This window comes from Hyla sarda, chromosome 4, assembly GCF_029499605.1.
Source record: "Hyla sarda isolate aHylSar1 chromosome 4, aHylSar1.hap1, whole genome shotgun sequence".
NCBI classification, from domain to species: Eukaryota; Metazoa; Chordata; class Amphibia; order Anura; family Hylidae; genus Hyla; species Hyla sarda.
Genome location: NC_079192.1, coordinates 269196376 through 269223483, shown reverse-complemented (window position 1 = coordinate 269223483; position 27108 = coordinate 269196376). Strand labels below are relative to the sequence as shown.

General features: G+C 41.6%; 1 protein-coding gene across 1 annotated transcript in view; it reads left to right on the top strand.

Moving 5' to 3' along the window:
* Positions 1-18993: 18993 nt before the first annotated feature.
* LOC130369210 (speedy protein 1-B-like) overlaps positions 18994-27108 on the top strand; it is a 45638-nt gene continuing 37523 nt past the window's right edge. The window contains exon 1 of the mRNA XM_056574134.1: positions 18994-19153. Coding sequence (XP_056430109.1) covers positions 19107-19153 — 47 coding nt within the window. The 5' untranslated portion in view covers positions 18994-19106. The remainder of the gene's footprint in view (positions 19154-27108) is intronic.

The window sequence follows — 27108 nt, the reverse complement described above, 5'->3', positions numbered from 1 at the left end:
ACATTTTCATTATACAGTAGAGTTACAAAATGTATATTAGAGTTACGTATTGTGGGCTTCAAGGCTATGTTTTTGTTTTCTCCTAGGCCCTGGGTGTCAAGTTATTTTAGAAATATTCCACTGCGGATCTACTGTCTGCCCCTAGGTAACAGACCACAAATGAAGAAGAGAAAGTGATAACTGGAATAAACAAATACTCCAAAATAATTCACTATTTTTAGAATATTTAAATGTAAATGTTTTGTGTCAGAAAGATTCCTAAAAGAAAATGTGTTAAATTGATATTTGAGACAAAGATGCAGCCTGATCCTTCCTAATGGTCTATGTACAAAGTGATTATTGTTCAGACATAAACCTTGCCCTCTTAGTCTAGGGAAACACTGTGACTTTTTGTAAAGCTACAAACTAATTTTAACTCTGGAGCTATTGGTATAAACCAATACATTGAGTTGCAGGTAATCTTGTGGATTTCAGTTGTCACTCAATAGTTAAATCAATTTTTACAAAAAGTCACAGTGTATTCACAGTCACAGTCACAGTATTCCTAGCCTAAATAGATCATTATATATATAGATTTGCCACAACTGCCTGCATTATGCTGCCGGCATAATACACTGCAATACAGAAGTAGTGCAGCTTAACAGGGACGTGCACAGACATTTTGGAGGGCAGGGCAAGTAAACAAGAAAGGGCACCACTCATAATTTAACAAATGTCTGTAAGGGCTCGTACACATGGGCAGATTTGATAGTGAACTCAGTGTGTTTCTCGCTGTAAATTTGAATTGGGGTGGGCTCTTAATCTTAAAGGATACCTCCGAGATGTACACTGCTCAAAAAAATAATAAAGATAACACATCCTAGATCTGAATGAATGAACTAATCATATGAAATACTTTCGTCTTTACATAGTTGAATGTTCTGACAACAAAATCACTCAAACATTATCAATGGAAATCAAATTTATCAATCCATGGAGGTCTGGATATGGAGTCACACTCAAAATCAAAGTGGAAAACCACACTACAGGCTGATCCAACTTTGATGTAATGTCCTTAAAACAAGTCAAAATGAGGCTCAGTAGTTTGTGTGGCCTCCACGTGCCTGTATGACCTCCCTACAATGCCTGGGCATGCTCCTAATGAGGTGGCAGATGGTCTCCTGAGGGATGTATTCCCAGACCTGGACTAAAGCATCCGCCAACTCCTGGACAGTCTGTGGTGCAATGTGGCGTTAGTGGATGGAGCAAGACATGATGTCCCAGATGTGCTCAATTGGATTCAGGTCTGAGGAATGGACAGGCCAGTCCATAGCATCAATGCCTTCCTCTTGCAGGAACTGCTGACACACTCCAGCCACATCTAGGTCTAGCTTTGTCTTGCATTAGGAGGAACCCATGGCCAACCACAACAGCATATGGTGTCACAAGGGGTCTGAAGATCTCACTTCGGTACCTAATGGCAGTCAGGCTACCTCTGGCAAGCACATGGAGGGCTGTGCGGCCCCCAAAAGAAATTCCACCCCACACCATTACTGACCCACCGCCAAACCGGTCATCCTGGAGGATGTTGCAGGCAGCAGAATGTTCTCCATGGCGTCTCCAGACACATGTGCTCAGTGTGAACCTGCTTTCATCTGTGAAGAGCACAGGGCACCAGTGGCAAATTTGCCAATCTTTGTGTTCTCTGGCAAATGCCAAACATCCTGCATGGTGTTGGGCTGCAAGCACAACCCCCACCTGTGGACGTTGGGCCCTCATACCACCCTCATGGAGTCTGTTTCTGACCATTTGAGTGGACACATGCACATTTGTGGCCTGCTGGAGGTCATTTTGCAGGGCTCTGGCAGTACTTCTCCTGCTCCTCTTTGCACAAAGGCAGAGGCTGCTGGGTTGTTGCCCTCCTACGGCCTCCTCCACGTCTCCTGATGTACTGGGCTGTCTTCTGGCAGCGCCTCCATGCTCTGGACACTACACTGACGGACACAGGAAACCTTCTTGCCACAGCTCCCATTGATGTGCTATCCTGTATGAGCTGTACAACCTGAGCCACTTGTATGGGTTGTAGACTCCGTCTCATGCTACCACTAGAGTGAAAGCACCGCCAGCATTCAAAAGTGACCAAAACATCAGCCAGGAAGCATAGGAACTGAGAAGTGGTCTGTGGTCACCACCTGCAGAACCACTCCTTTATGGGGGTATCTTGCTAATTGCCTATAATTTCCACCTGTTGTCTGTTCCATATTCACAACAGCATGTGAAATTGTCAATCACTGTTGCTTCCTGAGTGGACAGTGTGATTTCACAGAACTGTGATTGGAGTTACATTGTGTTGTTTAAGTGTTCCCTTTATTTTTTTGAGCGTTGTACAAATTATCCCCTATCCCCTATCGTGGGGGTCCAACCGCTGGGGCCCCCCGCGATCTCCCTGCATGGAAGGAGCATTTTCGACCACCGCCAGAAGCATGGAGGGGGCGTGTTGGCTGCAGCTTTGTGCTGTGGTCGAAAACTCTCGTATCATGCACGGTGTCAGGGCTCCGTTCGGGAGATCGCGGGGGCCCCAGCTGTCAGAGACTGCCCCCCCCCCCCCCCGAGATTTAACACTTATCCCCTATCCTTAGTATAGGGGATAATTTGTATATACCGGAGGTATCCTTTATTTGAAGGGGAGGCTGCAGAAAAAAGCTTAAAAAAAGCTTAATATATACCAATGATCAAACAATTGTATGGTCAAGGTTTATAGTGTAAATAAAATAAAATTTGAAAATAAAAGATTAATGAAATGTAAAAAAACAAAAAAAAAGCTTACACCTTATTTTATCATGTAAATTACTAAATAAAACTCTCATGTACCTTCATTAAAGAAATGAAAAAAAAAAAATAAACTGTGGCTCCAGTAATGAAAAAAACTAAATGATTGCTGTATCTCCAATGGCCAAAATAGCTGATTCCTGATGGGGTTAATGGGCATTTGTAATTTTGTAATTTTCATCCCATTTAAATCTACAAAACCATAAAGAACTGTATTAAAGGGGTACTCCGGCCCTAATACATCTTCTTCCCTATTCAAATTGAGAGGGCAGGGCATGATGTCACATGGGGGCGGGATCGTGACATCACGATACTCCAGCCCCGTGGTCATCACACTTCACACTCGGAGCCTCCAGCACTATGGAGAGCTCACAAAGGTGGGTGCGGAATGACACGGGACCCCCGCAATCATACACCTTATCCCCTATCCTTTGGATAGGGGATAAGATGTATTAGGGCCAGAGTACCCCTTCAAGGCCATTTTCACACATCATGGATTCTATCAGATTCTATTCCACCTGCGATACATGTGATTAGAGTACTTCATGGCCCTTTCACGTGATCCAGAAAATATTCACATGGAATAATGACTACACTGCACAGTTTATCTAATCATCAGCATGATTATTATTGATGCAGAATCCACAACGAAGAACCATAGATAAGTTATATTGAACTTCATTGGAGTGAAATTGTGTGTAGTTTTACATGCCAACCCCTGGAAAAAATCTAAGTTTTATCTTCACATTATCCTTCAAATCCATGGTTGAACTTCTTGGTAACCATAGCATAAGAACACGACATAAACAAAAGGGTTAAAGGGGTTTTCCGAGTTAATAAATAATATAGAAAAGAACCTATATGTGTGTGACTGCTCATTATCTTTCCCAATTCTGCATAAAACATTAGTTTTTATGCTGCCAGGGCTCGATGAGGACAGAATTACCCTGTAAAGAACTACAGTTTCTATGACCCCAGCCAGGTCTCACACACAATGGCCCAGATTTATAAACTGTGGGAGGAAAAAAAATTGAGTGATTTTCCCATAGCAACCAATCACAGCTCAGCTAACAAGCTCTGGTAAAGTGAAACCTGAGCTGTGATTGGTTGCTGTGGGAAAATCACACTTCATTTATACCTGCCCATCCCCTTTTATTATACGGTGTAAGACAGCGCGGTAATTACTCACTGTCTTCACGGTTTGCACAGTTCTGCTACCAGAAACAACTATTCTATTGCGCACTAGCTGCTGCCCAGCATAGAACACAGGATCACTCCTGAGACAAAGGGGGTGGGGGTGTATTAAGGGACAGTGAAGATAAAAAATGTGCAATTTCCTGGCAGTGTAAATAACCATATGTTCACTGTACGGGATGTCACACATGCAGGAGCAAGGTCATATGACACTGGCCTATTTAGGCATTCCAGTAACCTACATGTTTACACATACTTAAGAGTTTTGTTTCATGGACACAACTGAATCCCCAATATATTGGACTTGAAACCTTTATAACATCCCAGGCATTGTGGTGCGCAGTGTCAAGATTCCTGAACCTAGAAAATACAAAAGGGAATCATGGAAAAAATATGTATCATATGCTATTGGTCAAATATATTTTTTTACAACTATTTTGGTGAAATATGTCATAAATATAACATCTCTAACATTGATGACTAGAGATTACAATAAGCTGGCTGGTTGACACTTGGCCTTATAGCAGCTAAGAAATACATCAGTGGGAAAACTGGATCTATAAAACTGGATTGTTTCAACCACATTTATTATTCTGTTCAGGTAATTCCTATATTTCCCAGGTGAAAATTTTGGTTAAAGTTAATAAATATTATGGATTGGGGCCCCAAACCATTGACATACCCACTTTGTTGGTTTCAGAATACAAACTGAAGGGTTTCTAGCAAACGATATGAAAAAATTTGGCACTGGGATTGAGCACTATAATTCTGCTTCACAAACCAACAAAAACCGTTGGTTTCCCAAGAAGAGACCCCCCCCCCCCCACTCCAAAAATCCACTGTATTCTCTCTTAGGGGGAGATTTATCAAAACCTGTCCAGAAGAAAAGTTGCCCAGTTGCCCATAGCAACCAATCAGCTCGCTTCTTTCATTTTTAACAAGGCCTCTGCAAAATAAAAGATGAATACTTTATCCTGGTCCTAAATAAATCCATATCTGTGATTAATCATATAAAATTCTGTACCCTAGACATCAGGGAATTAGCCACCCGCCTCTACCTAAAAATTAATATCTGTGATTTGTCATATATATTTCCACTTCCTATACATCAGCGATACAGTCACCCGCCTAATTCCATATTTGTAAATTATCATCTATTTTTGTTTCATCAGGGATTTAGTCACCCGCCTTAGTCCTCATCCCAGAACTTGTTCACCAACTGTTATTAATCAGCAGCACAATAGACAGATACCGCCAGAATGCCTGTCATTCAGATACGCCCCTTTGTTTGCACTCCAGTATGAAGCACAAGCCGTACCCAGCTGACCCACGCATGCGCTCTAACACTAGACAGCAAAGGGAGGAAGTGACGTAACTTCCGTTCCCCGCACACCCTGGACACGAGCGCCAGGGTTATATAACACATAGAGGCCGGCGTTATGCAGATGCCGTGCCATCTCGCCACTGCAGGTCCTGGTCATCGATCCACGAAACTGTAAGTGTAACAATCTCTTTATCCTTGCTTATACCATCCCACTATATTGGTTGTTTCTAATATACCTCTTGGTAACACATACCTCACATTGTAAGCAGGCGACCCGGCATTCCTAAGGCTCCAATATCCTCACTTGGACGCCACCTGGTAGGCACCTCTTTCATCATATATATCTACATACATGATTCTGCTGCCTCCATTTTATGCAAACGCACATTATCATTCTGCCTGTAGGTATTGCCCTAAGTCCTTGGTAGGATCCTCATATCTGTGGTGTTTATCTTTAATACCCTGATGTAAAGGTAAATATACTTAATCCTCCATATCTACCTTCACTCTGCATGATTAATATGGATGAACTAATTTAAATACATCTGTTAGGCTCGTCTATATCATTCTCTATCAAGCTATTGATGTTATGTACACGTATACCTGTCGCTCTGAACCCTTCATTCAGAGGTAGGTATCTGGGAGCTATCCATAAGAATGAATCCTCACCCGGCCATACACCCATCTACATGTATTGTCTCTATCTACCTACAGGACTAGACAGCAGACATAGGGCAGCACGCCTTAGAAGAAGTTGCAGTGGGTGCACGCAGTAATGTGGCTGGGTCCCAGGCACCGGATAACTAGATAGCAAGGAAGGCTGCAGCACACCAAGATGAACGGTGAAAGAACAAGGTGCTTATTCCATCACAACAAATGCGACATTTTGGTCGTTTAATGCGGCCATTTTCAAGCATCTTGATGCTTGAAAATGGCCGCATTGGGCGACCGAAACGTCACATTTGTTGTGATGGAATAAACACCTTGTTCTTTCACCGTTCATGTTGGTGTGCTGCAGCCCTTCTTGCTATCTACTTACCTACAGGACTATATATACCTAACATCTACCTACCTACGAGTGGTAAAACACTCATCTGGACCACCACCTACATGTAAAACAAAACCTACCTGGGTCCTTTTCATCTGAGCATACCAGTCAATTATCTACACCTCCTTACGTCACATCACGACTAATTATTTATTCAGTGAGATAAGTGACAGGAGAATCTATTTATCCTACTCCTGCCTCCTCTGCACTTGTCCCTGAGTTGTGCCGCTTTGAAAGGCGCCACAACGAAACGCGTTGGATTTTTGTTGCTTGATCTGTGACTAGCAATGTATGTAATCACTGTACAGAGTATATAAAAGTGCTTACTAATTCTATACTCACCGAATACCCTGTGGAGGTTTTTACAAACCAGTTAGTTAACTGAATCTAGGATCAGCTGTGTTTGTAAAATACTATATCATTTTGTATACCCTGATATCGTTTAATTCATGTATGCCTATATTTTAATTGTATACCAATAAAAATATGTTTTTATGACCCAAGTGTTATTCCTATTGTACTATAAGTCTACACGTAGGCCTATACACATCACTCGCACCTTCCTAATTTGTATGAAGACAAGACACTAACTGATCTATGACAAAGCTGAATTACATCATAAATGCAAAATAATAGGAAAGTTATTTACACAATAAGCCTTTACATATGCAAATGCCCTTTTCTGTTCTCTTTTAAATAAATATTAACTGAAATGTTGACAATAATATCTTTTTTGTGATCAGTTGGCATCAGCTATACATTGTTTTTGACATTCAGCTTCTTTATCACCACTGATCTGTGAGTCACCTACAAAAAAACTCTTTCTTCTAATTGCATTCCTGCATTGTTTTTAGCAGATAGAATGGGTCAATTGGCTGAGCCAAGAAACCTGATTGATTCCCTGGAGGTAAATGGGATCCAGTAACCATCTACAGTACTTTGATGTGTTAAAATAGATCCATCACAGCTAGATTTCACCATGATTGATACACCTTATCTCAGGGGGATAAGTCGTTATAGATGTCTGACAGCAGTTTCATCATGCCTTTTCTTATACTACGAACTTTACATTTGTTTTTCCACATTTTTACATGGGTTTTCTCTATCACATGTAAAGTGCATTGTACTGCCAATGTATTGCAGTGTATTGCCATTTAGTTTCTGGCAGTATGTAATAGCAGAACAATCATGACAGGCCTTAAAGTCTTCATTTGGCCTCCAGCTGTCAAGACAACCCATTGACAACCTAAATACCATCAAAACTAATAAGGTGACTGAGATGGCCCTTTTTCTGCCTCACGTCTGGCCTTAGATGCACAAAAATCCTTTGACATCATCAAATAAGACTAGTTAGAGCTGGACAAAATGGAAACTATGAGGAATTTCAGGATATTTCTAAATGGCATCTATAAAGACCCTGCAGCCCAACCACTTAGATTTGGGCAAAGGAATGTAATGCTGGCAGTTGGCATCCAAACCTAGTCAGGCCAGAAAACTAAAAAGGCAACTAACATATGCAGATTAGTAAGATCGGAATGCTTTCCACGGGTCCCACAATTTCTGGAATTCAACCTGTGAGGCTGATTGCCAGCTCACAATTTCTTCTGTCCTATATAAGTGGTTGACTCTATCAATTCATTGGATAAAAGTGGGAGCTTGGGTAGTATGCTACCCTAAATCAAATAGCTTGGCTGTCGTCAGCAGGTGGGAATAAAGCGAGAAGTAAGAGTAAAACCGTCCAAACCTCTGCCAGTATTATGCTTGATTTTAGCAGAGATAGCAGACTAAAAGCTACTGATAAGTGGACAGAACCACCATATATGCGAAAGACTGCCTCTATGGGAGTGACATCTCCAACGTAGGTTGATGCTTATCAGTGACTTATTAAACAAAAAAGCTAGGGTGCAATACCATCTGGACCATAGTTTATAGGAGCTCCCCTGGATTTTTACACACGTCAAGAACCCATGGGAGTGTTGAGAAATAAAAAAGTGCCTGGTCATTCTTGATGGTTCCCAATTTAGCTTCCCAACTCAGCAAACACTTGGGCTTATAGGAATCAGGAGCAGAGCTGAGTTTGCCATAAATCTTAGGGGTTTCTTTTGTGGGAAGGGAAAAGAAAAAAATATTTTCAACCAGTTGCAAGAGCTAAATAAAAATAGAAGATGGAAGGCACTCGCCTGACTTCTAGATACCTTTAAGGTTAAGTTTCCACTTGGTTTTTTTTCTGGCAGTTTTTGGAATACTGCCACTGCAGTTTCTGAGCCAAAGCCAGAAATGTATTCAAAAGGAATAGGACATATAAAGAAAGGACAACCGGTAATGTTGTTTCCCCGAGCCATGACAGCACCACCTGAGAGAGGGACTCTGCCCATAGGGACAGGAAACCTGAGAATAAAAAGAACCCTCCTCTCCAGCCTCAGTGTATTTCCGAGACCAGAAGAGCCTTCTTAAGTTAGTATTTACATGAAAAAATATACAAAAGGAGAGAATTTCACCAAGCTTGTGAACCCAAACCCAGTGAGAGAAAATAACACTATAGAATAAAGGGTGGGAATACCCTGGTGCTGTCATGGCTCGGGAAATATTATTACCGGTGAGTAATTACCGGCTTTCCCCATCGCCACGACAGCACCACCTGAGAGAATATCAGAGATACAACCTAGGGTAGCATGACGGATTGTAAGACTTTACAACCAAAGGCAAGAGAAGAAGAGCTACCCACATCTACCCTGTAGTGACGAAAAAAAGTATGTAGAGAAGACCAAGAAGCAGCTTTGCATTTTTGATCTAGAGAAGCTCCATGTCTTTCAGCCCAAGAGGAGGCTATGGATCTAGTAGAATGGACCCTCAGTCCGACTGGAGGATCAAGGCCCAAAGCTGTATAAGCTAAGGCTATAGCCTGTCTGATCCACCTAGCTAACATGTTACTGCTAGCTTTAGATCCCTTGTTTTTACCTGTAAACTGAATAAATAAAGCAGGGGATTATCTGAAGTCTTTAGTTCTAAGTACTGCAGGACATACCTTCTAACATCTAGTGAATGAAAAGCCTTTTCTTTGTCATTAGAGGGGTTGTTACAAAAAGAGAGCAGTACAATATTTTGAGAAGCGTGGAAGGAAGAGACTACCTTAGGTAAGTAAGCAGGATCTGGGAAGAAAATTATACTATTTTTTAGTATACAGCGCTACGCTAGATAAATCCCCTACCCTCCTTACTGAAGTTATTGCCACTAACAGAACTGTTTTTAGGACAAGATTTTTAAGAGGAATAGTATCAATTGGTTCAAAGGACTGAGATAAGAAAGTCTTCAGGACCAAAGATAAATTCCAAACTGGGACTCTAAGAAATTTGATTACCCAGGGATGATCTGCTATTTTGGCGTTATACCGGGCACCTAATGCTGAGACCTGGACTTTTAAGGTGGCTAATTTTAAAACCTGCTTTAAGGAAATCTAATATTTTCGGAATATCCGGAGTGGATTAAGCAAAGAATGGTTCATTAAGAAAAGATAGAAAAACTTTCCAGATCCTGAAGTAAATTTTGTAAGCACATAGCTTTCTACTGGCCAGTAAGGTAGAGATAACCGAAGCAGAGACTCCCTTACTTTTAAGAATCATCCTCTCAAAGGCCATGCCATCAGATGGAGATTCTTTACAGATGGATGGAAGACTGGGCACTGCATTAGAAGATTCTTGGAATCTGGAAGACCGACCGTTCCCTTAGTGAGGAAAACCAAGCCCTCCAAGACCAGAACGGGGCTATCAAAATCACTCGAGCTCTGTCCATTCAGATCTTTTTTTATAACCCTCGGAATTAGTTGGAGAGGGGGAAAGGTGTATGCTAGGTCCCAATCCCAGGTTTAGGTCAGAGCGTCCACAGCCCAGGGGTTCTCTGCTGGATTCAGGGAACAACATTTCTGTACCTGTCGATGTTCCTTTGTTGCAAAAAGGTCTATCTGTGGAGTCTCCCAGAGACGGCAAATTTTCTTGAAAATCTGAGGATCCAGACTCCACTCCCCCTGAAGTAGTTCGTGATGGCTTAGAAAATCTGCTCTAGTATTTAACCCCTTAAGGACCAATACAAAAAAAACTGTACGCCCCTGAAAGACCAAATCGGGGATGTCTGTCTTTATTAGAGAATAACTCTGGTAAAGTTTTGCCAATCATGATAATTCTGACATAGTTTTTTTGTCACAAGTTGTCCTGCATGTACATAGTAAAAGTAAGCCGATATTATTTGTAGTTTTTTTTTTTACAATGCAAAAAACATGATTTAAAAAAAAAAATAAGATTTTTGCTATTTTAACACTAATAGGTTGCATATATTTATACTTACTGACCAAATAGTATATGAAACTTATACTTTCAGATGTCTACTTTATTTTGACAGCATTTTTTTTGTTTTTAATTAACATTTTAAATTAGTTAGAAGCCTAACAATTTAACTTGAAAATTTAGAAAATTTTAAAAGTACATCTTTTTTTATGTGCTCTGCAAGGTTTGCAGAAATTTGAAGGTGGTAGAACATAGGAACACCCCCCCCCCCAATTACCCCATTTTAAAAACTAGACCCCTCAAGGTATTCAATAAGGGGTACAGTTAGTATTTTAACACCATATTTTTGGGCAGGAATTATTACAAAATCAGTGTTAAAAATGCGAAATTAGCATTTTTTCACAAATGCATCATTTGTGGGGCATATTTTTTGTACATCGCTTCTGATATTGCAAGAAATGCACCCTATATTTTATTAAGCTACTCGGCCCGTGTTTGGAAATACCCCCACTTAGGCCATATTTGGTGCCTTGGTCGCATGGTAGGACCCAGAAGGAGAGTAGTGTCATTTGGCTTTCAGGGCATCATTTTAGGCGGAATGGATTATAGGCCGCACCTCATGCCTGCAAAGGGTTTCAGCTGCCAGAACCATTCAGAACCCACATTTTGGAAACTACACCCCCTAAAGTATTCATCTAGATCAAAAGTGAGTACTTTGAGTCCTTTTTGTGTGGCTGGAATGGATACAAAGTCAGCGGAAAATTTTCAATTTTCTTTTCCCCCCACAAATGCATCATTTGTGGGACATATTTTTTGTACATTGCATCTGAAAAGTAGAAAATGCACCCCATATTTTATTACGCTGTTCGTCCAGTGTTCGGTAATACCCCCGCTTAGACCATATTTGGTTGCATGGCCACATGGTGGGACCCAAATGGAGAGGAGCACCATTTGGCTTTCAGGATATCATTATACAAATTATAGGCCGCACTTCATCTTGTAAAGCATTCTAGCTGTCAGAACAATACCACACACCCAGATGTGACCCCATTTTCAAAACTACACCCCCTAAAATATTCACCTAGAGCAAAAGTGAGTACGTTGAGCCCTTATTGTGTGGCTAAAATTATTTCAAAGTCAGTGGAAAAAATAGCAATTAGCTTTTTTTTCCACAAATTTGTGGGACATCATTTTGGTAAGTCGCTTTTGAAATGGAGGAAATGCACCCATATTTTATCACTGTGTACGTCCCGGGCTGGGCAGTACCCCTACTTAGGCCATATCTGGTTGCCTGACCGCTTGGTAGGACCAAGAAGGAGAGGAGCCCCCTTTAGCTTTCAGGGCATCATTGTATCAATAGTCCCCATTCATACTGTATTTCTGCAGTATAGGTGTCCGTTGTCATGTCACAAAAGGGATGCCAATGTATACTGTAGCAGTCTCATTCAGAAATAAATGGAGATGCTACAGTATACGTCAAAATCACTCTTTTTGACGTGATGCTGACGGATACCTCTAACACTGCGGAAACGCAGTATGAACGGGACTCAGTGTAGAGTCACATAGAGCGCATCCGCAGAATATTTCACACTGTGGATGCCCCCCAGCAGTCACAAGGGCGAGATCACTGCTGTGGCTGGGTAGCTCAGTGTGTCCGCTCATGACTGCTGGCGGGAAATCCGCCGCTATGAGTGGACACACAAAGCTACCCAGCCGCAGCAGGGAGCTCATTATTGTGACTGTTGGCGGGCATCCGCAGCATGTAATATGCTGTGGATGTGCGGCGTGTGATCCTACACATTATACATTTTTATTTTTCATTATATTTATTTAATAAATGTATTTTTATTTTATTTTTTTACACTTTATTTTTACACTTTTTTTTTATACTTTTATTTATATTATATTTTTTTTCACTTTTTTTTAATGCTTTGGAATACTTAGTATTCCAAAGCATGGCAGATCTGCCTGCTAGTTTTGCCTCTGGCACGTCCCGACAGGCAATAACCGGGGCAGACCTGAGGGTCCTTGTAAAGACCCCCGGGCTTCCCAGGTAACCAGCAGCACCCCGCGATCCTTGCGGGGTGCTACAGGAGAGAGACAGAGGGAGCACCCTCCCTCTGTCAAAACTCCTTACAGCTCGTGGTCGCTTCCGACCGTGGCTGTAAGGGTTAAACTGCCGGGACAGAAGTTTACTTCGGTCCCGGCAGTGCGGCAGGTCCCCACCCGCCGGAGATCACACACAGCACCCCACGATCGCGCTGTGGGCTGCTGCAGGGGTGACAAAGGGAGCTCCCTCTGTCATAACACTTACAGCCCGCGGTCACTTCCGACCGCGGCTGTAAGGGTTAAACTGCCAGCAAAGAAGTTTACTTCAGTCCCGGCAGTGCAGCAGGGTCCCGGCTGTGTGTTACAGCCGAGTCCCTGCCGCAATCTCATGGGTGCACTGGGCAGCACCCAGGAGAAGCATGGACGAGTATAGACGTCCAGGTGCCGGAACGGCCGCCAACCTGGACGTCTATACTCCTCCGTGGTCGTTATCGGGTTAAGGAACCTTTTAAATGCAGATAAAGAAAGGAGATTTGATTCTGCAAAGGAAAATATTTGACAGCAGATATTCGTTAAGGCCTCGCTCTTTGTGGTACCCTGTCTGTTTAGTACAGATACTGTTTAGATTTTGTGATTGAATTAAACTATGGTGTACTGCCAAGAGTTCTCTTCCGTTTGAGGAAAAAGGTTTTTCCAAGATATTGCATGGGCCTTGAAGGTTTAGATTTTCTATGTAAGCCCCTCAGCCCCAGGGTCTGGCATCTGTGGTGAGAGTCTTGGGATCTACTGGAATTCAGTCTAGACCGTTTTGAAAATGTTCTTCTCTTAGCCACCACAGCAAGGATTCTAGAATCTCTGGAGACAGACAAATTTTCCTGTCTGGATTCTGAACAAAACCGTCCCAGCAGGCCAACAGATTTAATTGTAGAGACCTTGCATGAAAGTGAGCCCAAGGAACTGCTTGAATTGCTGCTGTAAAAAGTCCTAGGAAGGACATACCTTTTCTTAATGACACAGAGTGGAGGAGGAGCACTTCTTTTACTACATTTTGGATTTTTACATTTTTTTCATGCGGCAAATAGGTCTTTAGTACCTCTGAGTCCTAAGAAAACTCAGAAGAAAAGTTTTTTCTTTGCTGGTACTGGGGATGACTTTGTCCAATTTACGATCCATCCTAATCTTTTTTAGAATAGATAAGGTATGAACTAAAAAGTTTTTTTTACTTCTTCCTCTGTTTGTCCTATTAAAAGGAAATCTTCCAAGTAAGGGACAAAGGTACCCCTTCCTTCCCTTATATGAGCCGCCATTTCTGAACATTTTTTTGTAAGTATTATTGATCTGATCTACGGTGGGACCTACCAAATAATGTCAGTATTATCTGATCTCGGTAGGACCTACCATATATGTCATTTTTATTGATCATACATGATAGTGACCCACGAGTGGAACTTGTTAAATTTGTGGGAGATTATGCATGGTGAGACCACTATTTATGTGAAAATCATCCCTGTGGGCTAATCCCTGAATATAGGATTAGTCCCCCCCCCCCCCACAGGATGACCCCCATATGAATGTTGTGTCTATCCCGCTATGGCAGGTGGTCATTACGTCAATGTGACAGCATGACCTGTGATCTTATAAACTGCTTAAATATCTATAATGCAATTCATATCTCTGGGCCTGACTATTTACTCAGAATATTTTAAAAGCTCATTAATTTACGCTATGGCAGTATGTTTTGCAATATCATGAAATAACACACAGGTATTATTAACTATGCAGATTTATTGGTTATGATTTATAAACAAAATGAATATATAAAGAGATTATACATATATGAATCATTATTAATATGACACATATATATTTACGTCCTGCGCCGGCTCCAGCGATATGAAGCAGGGTCACGCTGCGACCCCGCATCACATCGCGTCGGTCCCGGCGCTCATCAATGGCCGGGACCCACGGCTAATACCACAAATCGCCGATCGCGGCAATGTGCGTTATTAACCCTTTAGAAGCGGCGGTCATTCATTAAAAAATGAATAAAAAGTGATCAAAAAGTACGATCAAAACAAAAATCATACTGATAAAAACTTCAGATCATGGCGCAAAAAATGAGTCCTCATACCGCCCTGTACGTGGAAAAATAAAAAAGTTATAGGGGTCAGAAGATGACATTTTTAAACGTATAAATTTTCCTGCATGTAGTTATGATTTTTTCCAGAAGTACGACAAAATCAAACCTATATAAGTATATATGGACTATGGACTGTGATCGAGTCTGGGGCTCTTGCACTTGTCGAGGACTTTAGCTATTGTATATAGAAACAAAGAAAAGGGGGAAAGACAAAATCCGTAACTATAATATTGTTACCGGGTATCTTTCCAGGACATACAGCAGCACCTGGGATGGTCTCCTGGGGCGGGTGGAGACGGCTTACTACCTCATGACATCTTCTGGTGTCCTCTGTTCCCATCAACCGCCATTACTTCCTGTCCCAAAGCTTTTATGATCTCTTGCTGTCAATCAAGTAGACCCCGTGGTACAAACTTCTTAACCAATGGGAATAAATGGTCTCCCCAGGACAGAGGAAGACCCCTGCAGATGGCGCTATGCAGTACCAATCTACGGGAAAATTACCAGTGACCACACAGATTTAATATGTGTGACTTCTACCAGTATGTCAACAACAGTCATATATTTTGGCTTTGTTAGATGATAGTGGCCACCTGGTCTCATTTACAGTGAGATCTTCCTGTAACCTTTAGATTGTTTTGGAACTTTCTCATTATCGGCCTTTTGTTATTGTAGAATTGGAACATGCTATAATAGATGTCAGTATATTTCAAATAACTCCATTTAATGTATTTTAAAGCTAATCTTTGAATGAAGCAGTTTACACTTCATATAAAGATGGCTTGTCGGAGGCAAAATGGAGTCTCACATGTTGGACTTAGCCCAATATGTCTGACATTTTCATGAACACTCTTGGTGCTATTGAGATGCCGAAGGGCAGAGCCCTGAACTGAAGGTGCACCAGATTTGAGTCTAGGTAAATAGCCAGTCTTATGTATTTTTGATAGTCCGGATGGATAGGTACATGTAGGTACACGTCTTTCAGGTCTATTGAAACCATGAAACAGTCCCTTGTGAGCAGACCTATTTTTCTATTAAAGGGGTACTCCAGCCCTAAGACATCTTATCCCCTATCCAAAGGATAGGGGATAAGATGCTTGATCGTGGGGGTCCCGCCACTGGGGGACCCCTGCAATCCTTCATGCAGCACCCCGCTATCATCAGCCTCCAGTGCGAACATCGCTCCTGGTCTGATGAATCACGATCACCTGGCTGGAGTATCGTGGGAGCCATGACATCACGATACTCTGTAGAGAGAGAGATAAAAAAGAGAATGGAGGGCAGCGCCTTGTGTAATCCTGTGGATACAATGAATAAATGGTGGGCTTCTGAATCAGGGACTCTCACCTGGTAGGTCGAGACAAATAAGCATATCACCCCTATATTAGGGGTATTCCTGGGATTGCAGGCCGTAGGAGCTTTGACCGGGAGCCGTGGCAGCGGTTTCCAGTAATATACGTATAAAAGGAAAAATTTTAATGAAAAAAACATAACCGTACTTTTTTTAGGTTAAAAGACAGTCAGTCAATACATCCATAGCAAAACTCATATCGGGTATCCTTTTAAAGAGAAAACGCAGATTGAAATATATAGTCCAAGGAGATGTGTGGACTTAGACTATATTTTTCAATCTGCGTTTTCTCTTTAAAAGGAGTTTCACTGCCTCTCTCTATAGTTTTATCCTAACTATTGCACTGCATCTCTAAACATAATTAAGATTTTAAAGAAATATTTCTCCTTCTGATGGTCCGGAAGAACTTCTGCCCAATTACATCCGGTGCTACTTATGTAACGTTGTATTTTACTTATATAAAGTTTGTCACCAATTGTATATTTTATTAATTAATGTGTACAGTTACCATTTTATTTCTATATTACTGTGAAGATATACTGTGTTCTTCCTTTTTGCACAATGTAACGGCCTTTACGGAACATATCGGGTTTACCACGCCGCCTGCTTTCTCTTGCCTTTGGCGTTTTTTTTTTTTTTTTTATATATATATATAGAAGCTATGTACTGTCTATACTTCACATCTGCAATTGAAAATGGGTAATATTATACCCGAAACGCGTTTTGCTATGGATGTATTGACTGACTGTCTTTTAACCTAATAAAGTACGGTTATGTTAATACAGTAGTCACTTTGGACTTATATGGGATAGCGCCTTCTATTGGAGTTTTTTATTTTAATTTTTCCTTTTATCACGATACTCCAGCTCTGTGATTGTGATTCGTCAGACCCGGAGCAATGTTTGCTCCTGAGGCTGATGATAGCGGGGTGCTGCATGAAAGATTGTGGGGGTCCCCAGCAATGGAACCCCCGCGATCAGGCATCTTATCCCCTATCCTTTGGATAGGGGATAAGATGTCTTAGGGCCAGAGTACCCCTTTAAGGAGAGAACTTCTTTTTCTAGAGCTAGCTGCCCTAGATGACATGAATGACTCACTGTCATTTTTAGACGAGTCAGGGGGAGACTGAGAAATTTGAAGGTTAACCCAATTTTAGGGTATTTAACACCTAGGAACAAATAGAAATTTGTTCACAATGAGTAAAAAAAATTCTCAATCTGCCGCCGACTCGATCCAAAACATCACTGCTGACCTGTTTTTTTGGATTGATTGAAGAGATAACTTTTTGAACCCTTGGGAAAACACCATAGAGAATTCTCCCGTTTTACGGCCCTGACCTCTGAATTTTTTATTTGGAAAATAGGGTGAATTTTGTTTAAAGGGCGGTAGGGTGGGGAACCTCTTCTTTTTGTCTCCTGCCTTCTCCAAAATTTCAAATAAGACCGGACCAGAAAGTAAATTTCCCTCACATGGAAGGGCACACAGTTTATTTTTAGAAGTTACATCATCGGGTCAACTTTTTAGCCATAGGGCTCTGCAGGCAGAATTTGATAATGCAGCCAACCTGGCAGAAAGCCTCAAGGAATCTGAGGAAGCGTCTGTCAAGAAAGCCACATATTTTTTTTAATCAAAGGTCTAGAGGATAACAACTGTTCATGGAGAACTTTATTCTGTATGTCCATGGACAATTGATCAATCCATAGTAACATGAACCTAGATACCCATGAGGCCTCCACATTAGGTTTGAAGGAAGCAGTTGAAGCTTCCCAGGCCCTTCTCAAGAAAGGTAAGTGCCCTTTCCTAGAGATTTTAGAAATTGACACATTTCTTTTTCCCACATAATATGATCTGATGTCAGATCCAGGTTCCGATCTCGCGACTCGACATCATATCCGCCTGCCGGCCCTCTGCCCTGATTCTGATTCACACTTTTATTAGGGGAGGGGCTTATTCACATTTATAATTTAATTTTTTTAATTATTTTTTTATACTTTTTTTTGTTCCAATAGAGGACTATAACATGCAATCACTGGATCGCTAACAAAGTTCAATCCTGTGAACGGTTTTAGGTCCCACGGTCAACTTTGATTTCAGGATCTAAAGGGTTCATAGGCGTAATAGGGATATTATCTGGCCCAAGGCTGAAGATTCCCCCCATGGTATGGAGTGGGATGTCATCACAATCCAGATCCGATGCTGGTTACTCCTTCCCAGGACATCCCCATATGACCTATAGCGGGAATGGGTAAAACTATATAGATTTGCTACTTCTAGTTTATTTTACTATGAAATAATGAATCTCATTCATCTCGTGTCCTTTATAACAGATACAGTGAATGCTCAGGACAACATATCACAAATCAAATTTCTATCATGACTTTTATGTTGAGGTTTTTATGTCTTTTTTAACTTTGGCTTCCAATGTTGCTGTTTTTCAAACGTCAGTTCATTGGGACGATGTAATCATAGCGCAAGCTCATGTAACATATTGTACTGCACTATCATATTATTAGAGTGTACTGTCTCTTTAAATTTCCAACTGTCATCCAATAGCCAGACCCATCGACCAATAGGATCGCAGGGTTTTGCAAACAAACAGCAACAGAAAATGACAGTTGGTGCCAGTCTGCGATTGCTCTTCTAGAGTTGAGACCGGCTCCTTATTTCTCAGCGAGAAGTGACTTTTTTTTGGACAGCGACCCCCATCAATTTCTACAGATTTTGAGGAGAGGCGAGGAGGAGGAGACGAGTAGGAGGCGGAGGAGAGGAGGAGGCGGCAGAGGAGAGGAGGAGAGGCGAGGAGGAGGCGAGGCGGAGGAGAGGAGGAGGTGGCGGAGGAGAGAAGGAGAGGCGAGGAGGAGGAGAGGCGAGGAGGAGGAGGCGGCAAGGAAGAGAAGAAAAGAAGAGGCGACACCATGAGGAAGAGGAAGAGAGAACTGACAGCCCTGTATGAGGAGGAGTGGTAAGTATAGAGGACACATCACTACACCATTTTATAGGGGTACATTCACAGACAGTCTTCAAAAACTAAGAGTTGTTTTTCTGCCATCCACTAAGGGAAGATTTAGCAAAAATGTAGAGAAAATGTTAACCAGTTGCCATAGCAACCAATCAGCTTTCTCCCTTTTTCAGAGGCCTTTAAAACATTTTTTTTAAAGCAATCTGATTGGTTGCTATGGGCAACTGCAACACTATTCTCAGCCAAACATTTTGATAAATCTCCCCCAGTACTGTCTATGATGTTTTTTTTTCCCTTTCTAACGTTTGTACTGAGCATGTCCCATAAACTGTCATGTGCAGTGCAACCACACTACTGAGCCTCCATGTATAACTGCTACCAGTGTATATGCTAATTGCCCCTAATGCTGTATGTGATAACTGCCCCCCTAATGTTATATGTGATAACTGCCCCCCTAATATTATATGTGATAACTGCCCCCCTAATGTTATATGTGATAACTGCCCCCCTAATGTTATATGTGATAACTGCCCCCCTAATGTTGTATGTGATAACTGCCCCCCTAATGTTGTATGTGATAACTGCCCCCCTAATGTTGTATGTGATAACTGCCCCCTAATGTTATATGTGATAACTGCCCCCCTAATGTTATATGTGATAACTGCCCCCCTAATGTTGTATGTGATAACTGCCCCCCTAATGTTGTATGTGATAACTGCCCCCCTAATGTTGTATGTGATAACTGCCCCCTAATGTTATATGTGATAACTGCCCCCCTAATGTTGTATGTGACCACTGCCCCCCCAATATTATATGTGATAACTGCCCCCCCAATGTTATATGTGATAACTTCCCCCCTAATGTTATATGTGATAACTGCCCCCTAATGTTATATGTGATAACTGCTCCCCTAATGTTATATGTGATGACTGCCCCCCTAATGTTATATGTGATAACTGCCCCCCTAATGTTATATGTGATAACTGCCCCCCTAATGTTTTATGTGATAACTGCCCGCCTAATGTTTTATGTGATAACTGCCCCCTAATGTTATATGTGATGACTGCCCCCCTAATGTTATATGTGATAACTGCCCCCCTAATGTTATATGTGATAACGGCCCCCCTAATGTTTTATGTGATAACTGCCCCCCTAATGTTATATGTGATAACTGCCCCCCTAATGTTATATGTGATAACTGCCCCCAATGTTATATGTGATAACTGCCCCCTAATGTTATATGTTATAACTGCCCCCCAATGTTATATGTGATAACTGCCCCCCTAATGTTATATGTGATAACTGCCTCCCTAATGTTTTATGTGATAACTGCCCCCCTAATGTTATATGTGATAACTGCCCCCTAATGTTATATGTGATAACTGCTCCCCTAATGTTATATGTGATGACTTCCCCCCTAATGTTATATGTGATAACTGCCCCCCTAATGTTATATGTGATAACTGCCCCCCTAATGTTTTATGTGATAACTGCCCGCCTAATGTTTTATGTGATAACTGCCCCCTAATGTTATATGTCATGACTGCCCCCCTAATGTAATATGTGATGACTGCCCCCCTAATGTTATATGTGATAACTGCCCCCCTAATGTTATATGTGATAACGGCCCCCCTAATGTTTTATGTGATAACTGCCCCCCCAATGTTTTATGTGATAACTGCCCCCCTAATGTTATATGTGATGACTGCCCCCCTAATGTTATATGTGATAACTGCCCCCCTAATGTTTTATGTGATAACTGCCCCCTAATGTTATATGTGATGACTGCCCCCCTAATGTTATATGTGATGACTGCCCCCCTAATGTTATATGTGATAATTGCCCCCCTAATGTTATGTGTGATAACTGCCCCCCTAATGTTATATGCGATAACTGCCCCCCTAATGTTATATGTGATAACTGCCCCCCTAATGTTATATGTGATAACGGCCCCCCTAATGTTTTATGTGATAACTGCCCCCCCAATGTTTTATGTGATAACTGCCCCCCTAATGTTATATGTGATGACTGCCCCCCTAATGTTATATGTGATAACTGCCCCCCTAATGTTTTATGTGATAACTGCCCCCTAATGTTATATGTGATGACTGCCCCCCTAATGTTATATGTGATGACTGCCCCCCTAATGTTATATGTGATAATTGCCCCCCTAATGTTATGTGTGATAACTGCCCCCCTAATGTTATATGTGATAACTGCCCCCCTAATGTTATATGTGATGACTGCCCCCCTAATGTTATATGTGATGACTGCCCCCCTAATGTTATATGTGATAATTGCCCCCCTAATGTTATGTGTGATAACTGCCCCCCTAATGTTATATGTTATAACTGTCCCCCAATGTTATATGTGATAACTGCCCCCCTAATGTTATATGTGATGACTGCCCCTTATTGTTATATGTGATGACTGCCCCCCTAATGTTATATGTGATAACTGCCCCCCTAACGTTATATGTGATAACTGCCCTCTAATATTATATGTGATAACTGCCCCCCTAATGTTATATGTGATGACTGCCCCCTAATGTTATATGTGATAACTGCCCCCCTAATGTTATATGTGATAACGGCCCCCCTAATGTTTTATGTGATAACTGCCCCCCTAATGTTTTATGTGATAACTGCCCCCCTAATGTTATATGTGATGACTGCCCCCCTAATGTTATGTGTGATAACTGCCCCCCTAATGTTATATGTGATTATTGCCCCCTAATGTTATGTGATAACTGCCCCCCTAATGTTATATGTGATAACTGCCCCCTAATGTTATATGTGATGACTGCCCCCCTAATGTTATATGTGATAACTGCCCCCTAATGTTATATGTGATAACTGCCCCCTAATGTTATATGTTATAACTGCCCCCTAATGTTATATGTTATAACTGCCCCCCAATGTTATATGTGATAACTGCCCCCCTAATGTTATATGTGATAACTGCCCCCCTAATGTTTTATGTGATAACTGCCCCCCCTAATGTTCTATGTGATGACTGCGCCCCTAATGTTATATGTGATGACTGCCCCCCTAATGTTATATGTGATAACTGCCCCCCAATGTTATGTGATAACTGCCGCCCTAATGTTATATGAGATGACTGCCCCCTATTGTTATATGTGATGACTGCCCCCTAATGTTATATGTGATGACTGCCCCCTAATGTTATATGTGATAACTGCCCCCCTAATGTTATATGTGATAACTGCCCCCCTAATGTTATATGTGATAACTGCCCCCTAATTTTATATGTGATGACTGCCCCCCTAATGTTATATGTGATGACTTCCCCCCTAATGTTATATGTGATAACTGCCCCCCTAATGTTATATGTGATAACTGCCGCCCTAATGTTTTATGTGATAACTGCCCGCCTAATGTTTTATGTGATAACTGCCCCCTAATGTTATATGTCATGACTGCCCCCCTAATGTAATATGTGATGACTGCCCCCCTAATGTTATATGTGATAACTGCCCCCCTAATGTTATATGTGATAACGGCCCCCCTAATGTTTTATGTGATAACTGCCCCCCCAATGTTTTATGTGATAACTGCCCCCCTAATGTTATATGTGATGACTGCCCCCCTAATGTTATATGTGATAACTGCCCCCCTAATGTTTTATGTGATAACTGCCCCCTAATGTTATATGTGATGACTGCCCCCCTAATGTTATATGTGATGACTGCCCCCCTAATGTTATATGTGATAATTGCCCCCCTAATGTTATGTGTGATAACTGCCCCCCTAATGTTATATGTGATAACTGCCCCCCTAATGTTATATGTAATAACTGCCCCCCTAATGTTATATGTGATAACGGCCCCCCTAATGTTTTATGTGATAACTGCCCCCCCTAATGTTTTATGTGATAACTGCCCCCCTAATGTTATATGTGATGACTGCCCCCCTAATGTTATATGTGATAACTGCCCCCCTAATGTTTTATGTGATAACTGCCCCCTAATGTTATATGTGATGACTGCCCCCCTAATGTTATATGTGATGACTGCCCCCCTAATGTTATATGTGATAATTGCCCCCCTAATGTTATGTGTGATAACTGCCCCCCTAATGTTATATGTGATAACTGCCCCCCTAATGTTATATGTGATAACTGCCCCCCTAATGTTATATGTGATAACTGCCCCCCTAATGTTATATGTGATAACGGCCCCCCTAATGTTTTATGTGATAACGGCCCCCCTAATGTTTTATGTGATAACTGCCCCCCTAATGTTATATGTGATGACTGCCCCCCTAATGTTATATGTGATAACTGCCCCCCTAATGTTATATGTGATTATTGCCCCCTAATGTTATATGTGATAACTGCCCCCCTAATGTTATATGTGATAACTGCCCCCTAATGTTATATGTGATGACTGCCCCCCTAATGTTATATGTGATAACTGCCCCCTAATGTTATATGTTATAACTGCCCCCCAATGTTATATGTGATAACTGCCCCCCTAATGTTATATGTGATAACTGCCCCCCTAATGTTTTATGTGATAACTGCCCCCCCTAATGTTTTATGTGATAACTGCCCCCTAATGTTCTATGTGATGACTGCGCCCCTAATGTTATATGTGATGACTGCCCCCCTAATGTTATATGTGATAACTGCCCCCCAATGTTATGTGATAACTGCCGCCCTAATGTTATATGAGATGACTGCCCCCTATTGTTATATGTGATGACTGCCCCCTAATGTTATATGTGATAACTGCCCCCCTAATGTTATATGTGATAACTGCTCCCCTAATGTTATATGTGATAACTGCCCCCTAATGTTATATGTGATGACTGCCCCCCTAATGTTATATGTGATGACTGCCCCCCTAATGTTATATGTGATAACTGCCCCCAATGTTATATGTGATAACTGCCCCCCAATGTTATATGTGATAACTGCCCCCCTAATGTTTTATGTGATAACTGCCCGCCTAATGTTTTATGTGATAACTGCCCCCTAATGTTATATGTCATGACTGCCCCCCTAATGTTATATGTGATGACTGCCCCCCTAATGTTATATGTGATGACTGCCCCCCTAATGTTATATGTGATAATTGCCCCCCTAATGTTATGTGTGATAACTGCCCCCCTAATGTTATATGTGATAACTGCCCCCCTAATGTTATATGTGATGACTGCCCCCCTAATGTTATATGTGATGACTGCCCCCCTAATGTTATATGTGATAATTGCCCCCCTAATGTTATGTGTGATAACTGCCCCCCTAATGTTATATGTTATAACTGTCCCCCAATGTTATATGTGATAACTGCCCCCCTAATGTTATATGTGATGACTGCCCCTTATTGTTATATGTGATGACTGCCCCCCTAATGTTATATGTGATAACTGCCCCCCTAACGTTATATGTGATAACTGCCCTCTAATATTATATGTGATAACTGCCCCCCTAATGTTATATGTGATGACTGCCCCCCTAATGTTATATGTGATAACTGCCCCCCTAATGTTATATGTGATAACGGCCCCCCTAATGTTTTATGTGATAACTGCCCCCTAATGTTTTATGTGATAACTGCCCCCCTAATGTTATATGTGATGACTGCCCCCCTAATGTTATATGTGATAACTGCCCCCCTAATGTTATATGTGATTATTGCCCCCTAATGTTATGTGATAACTGCCCCCCTAATGTTATATGTGATAACTGCCCCATAATGTTATATGTGATGACTGCCCCCCTAATGTTATATGTGATAACTGCCCCCTAATGTTATATGTTATAACTGCCCCCTAATGTTATATGTTATAACTGCCCCCCAATGTTATATGTGATAACTGCCCCGCTAATGTTATATGTGATAACTGCCCCCCTAATGTTTTATGTGATAACTGCCCCCCCTAATGTTCTATGTGATGACTGCGCCCCTAATGTTATATGTGATGACTGCCCCCCTAATGTTATATGTGATAACTGCCCCCCAATGTTATGTGATAACTGCCGCCCTAATGTCATATGAGATGACTGCCCCCTATTGTTATATGTGATGACTGCCCCCTAATGTTATATGTGATGACTGCCCCCTAATGTTATATGTGATAACTGCCCCCCTAATGTTATATGTGATAACTGCCCCCCTAATGTTATATGTGATAACTGCCCCCTAATTTTATATGTGATGACTGCCCCCCTAATGTTATATGTGATGACTTCCCCCCTAATGTTATATGTGATAACTGCCCCCCTAATGTTATATGTGATAACTGCCGCCCTAATGTTTTATGTGATAACTGCCCGCCTAATGTTTTATGTGATAACGGCCCCCCTAATGTTTTATGTGATAACTGCCCCCCTAATGTTATATGTGATGACTGCCCCCCTAATGTTATATGTGATAACTGCCCCCCTAATGTTATATGTGATTATTGCCCCCTAATGTTATATGTGATAACTGCCCCCCTAATGTTATATGTGATAACTGCCCCCTAATGTTATATGTGATGACTGCCCCCCTAATGTTATATGTGATAACTGCCCCCTAATGTTATATGTTATAACTGCCCCCCAATGTTATATGTGATAACTGCCCCCCTAATGTTATATGTGATAACTGCCCCCCTAATGTTTTATGTGATAACTGCCCCCCCTAATGTTTTATGTGATAACTGCCCCCTAATGTTCTATGTGATGACTGCGCCCCTAATGTTATATGTGATGACTGCCCCCCTAATGTTATATGTGATAACTGCCCCCCAATGTTATGTGATAACTGCCGCCCTAATGTTATATGAGATGACTGCCCCCTATTGTTATATGTGATGACTGCCCCCTAATGTTATATGTGATAACTGCCCCCCTAATGTTATATGTGATAACTGCTCCCCTAATGTTATATGTGATAACTGCCCCCTAATGTTATATGTGATGACTGCCCCCCTAATGTTATATGTGATGACTGCCCCCCTAATGTTATATGTGATAACTGCCCCCAATGTTATATGTGATAACTGCCCCCCAATGTTATATGTGATAACTGCCCCCCTAATGTTTTATGTGATAACTGCCCGCCTAATGTTTTATGTGATAACTGCCCCCTAATGTTATATGTCATGACTGCCCCCCTAATGTTATATGTGATGACTGCCCCCCTAATGTTATATGTGATGACTGCCCCCCTAATGTTATATGTGATGACTGCCCCCCTAATGTTATATGTGATAATTGCCCCCCTAATGTTATGTGTGATAACTGCCCCCCTAATGTTATATGTGATAACTGCCCCCCTAATGTTATATGTGATGACTGCCCCCCTAATGTTATATGTGATGACTGCCCCCCTAATGTTATATGTGATAATTGCCCCCCTAATGTTATGTGTGATAACTGCCCCCCTAATGTTATATGTTATAACTGTCCCCCAATGTTATATGTGATAACTGCCCCCCTAATGTTATATGTGATGACTGCCCCTTATTGTTATATGTGATGACTGCCCCCCTAATGTTATATGTGATAACTGCCCCCCTAACGTTATATGTGATAACTGCCCTCTAATATTATATGTGATAACTGCCCCCCTAATGTTATATGTGATGACTGCCCCCCTAATGTTATATGTGATAACTGCCCCCCTAATGTTATATGTGATAACGGCCCCCCTAATGTTTTATGTGATAACTGCCCCCCTAATGTTTTATGTGATAACTGCCCCCCTAATGTTATATGTGATGACTGCCCCCCTAATGTTATATGTGATAACTGCCCCCCTAATGTTATATGTGATTATTGCCCCCTAATGTTATGTGATAACTGCCCCCCTAATGTTATATGTGATAACTGCCCCATAATGTTATATGTGATGACTGCCCCCCTAATGTTATATGTGATAACTGCCCCCTAATGTTATATGTTATAACTGCCCCCTAATGTTATATGTTATAACTGCCCCCCAA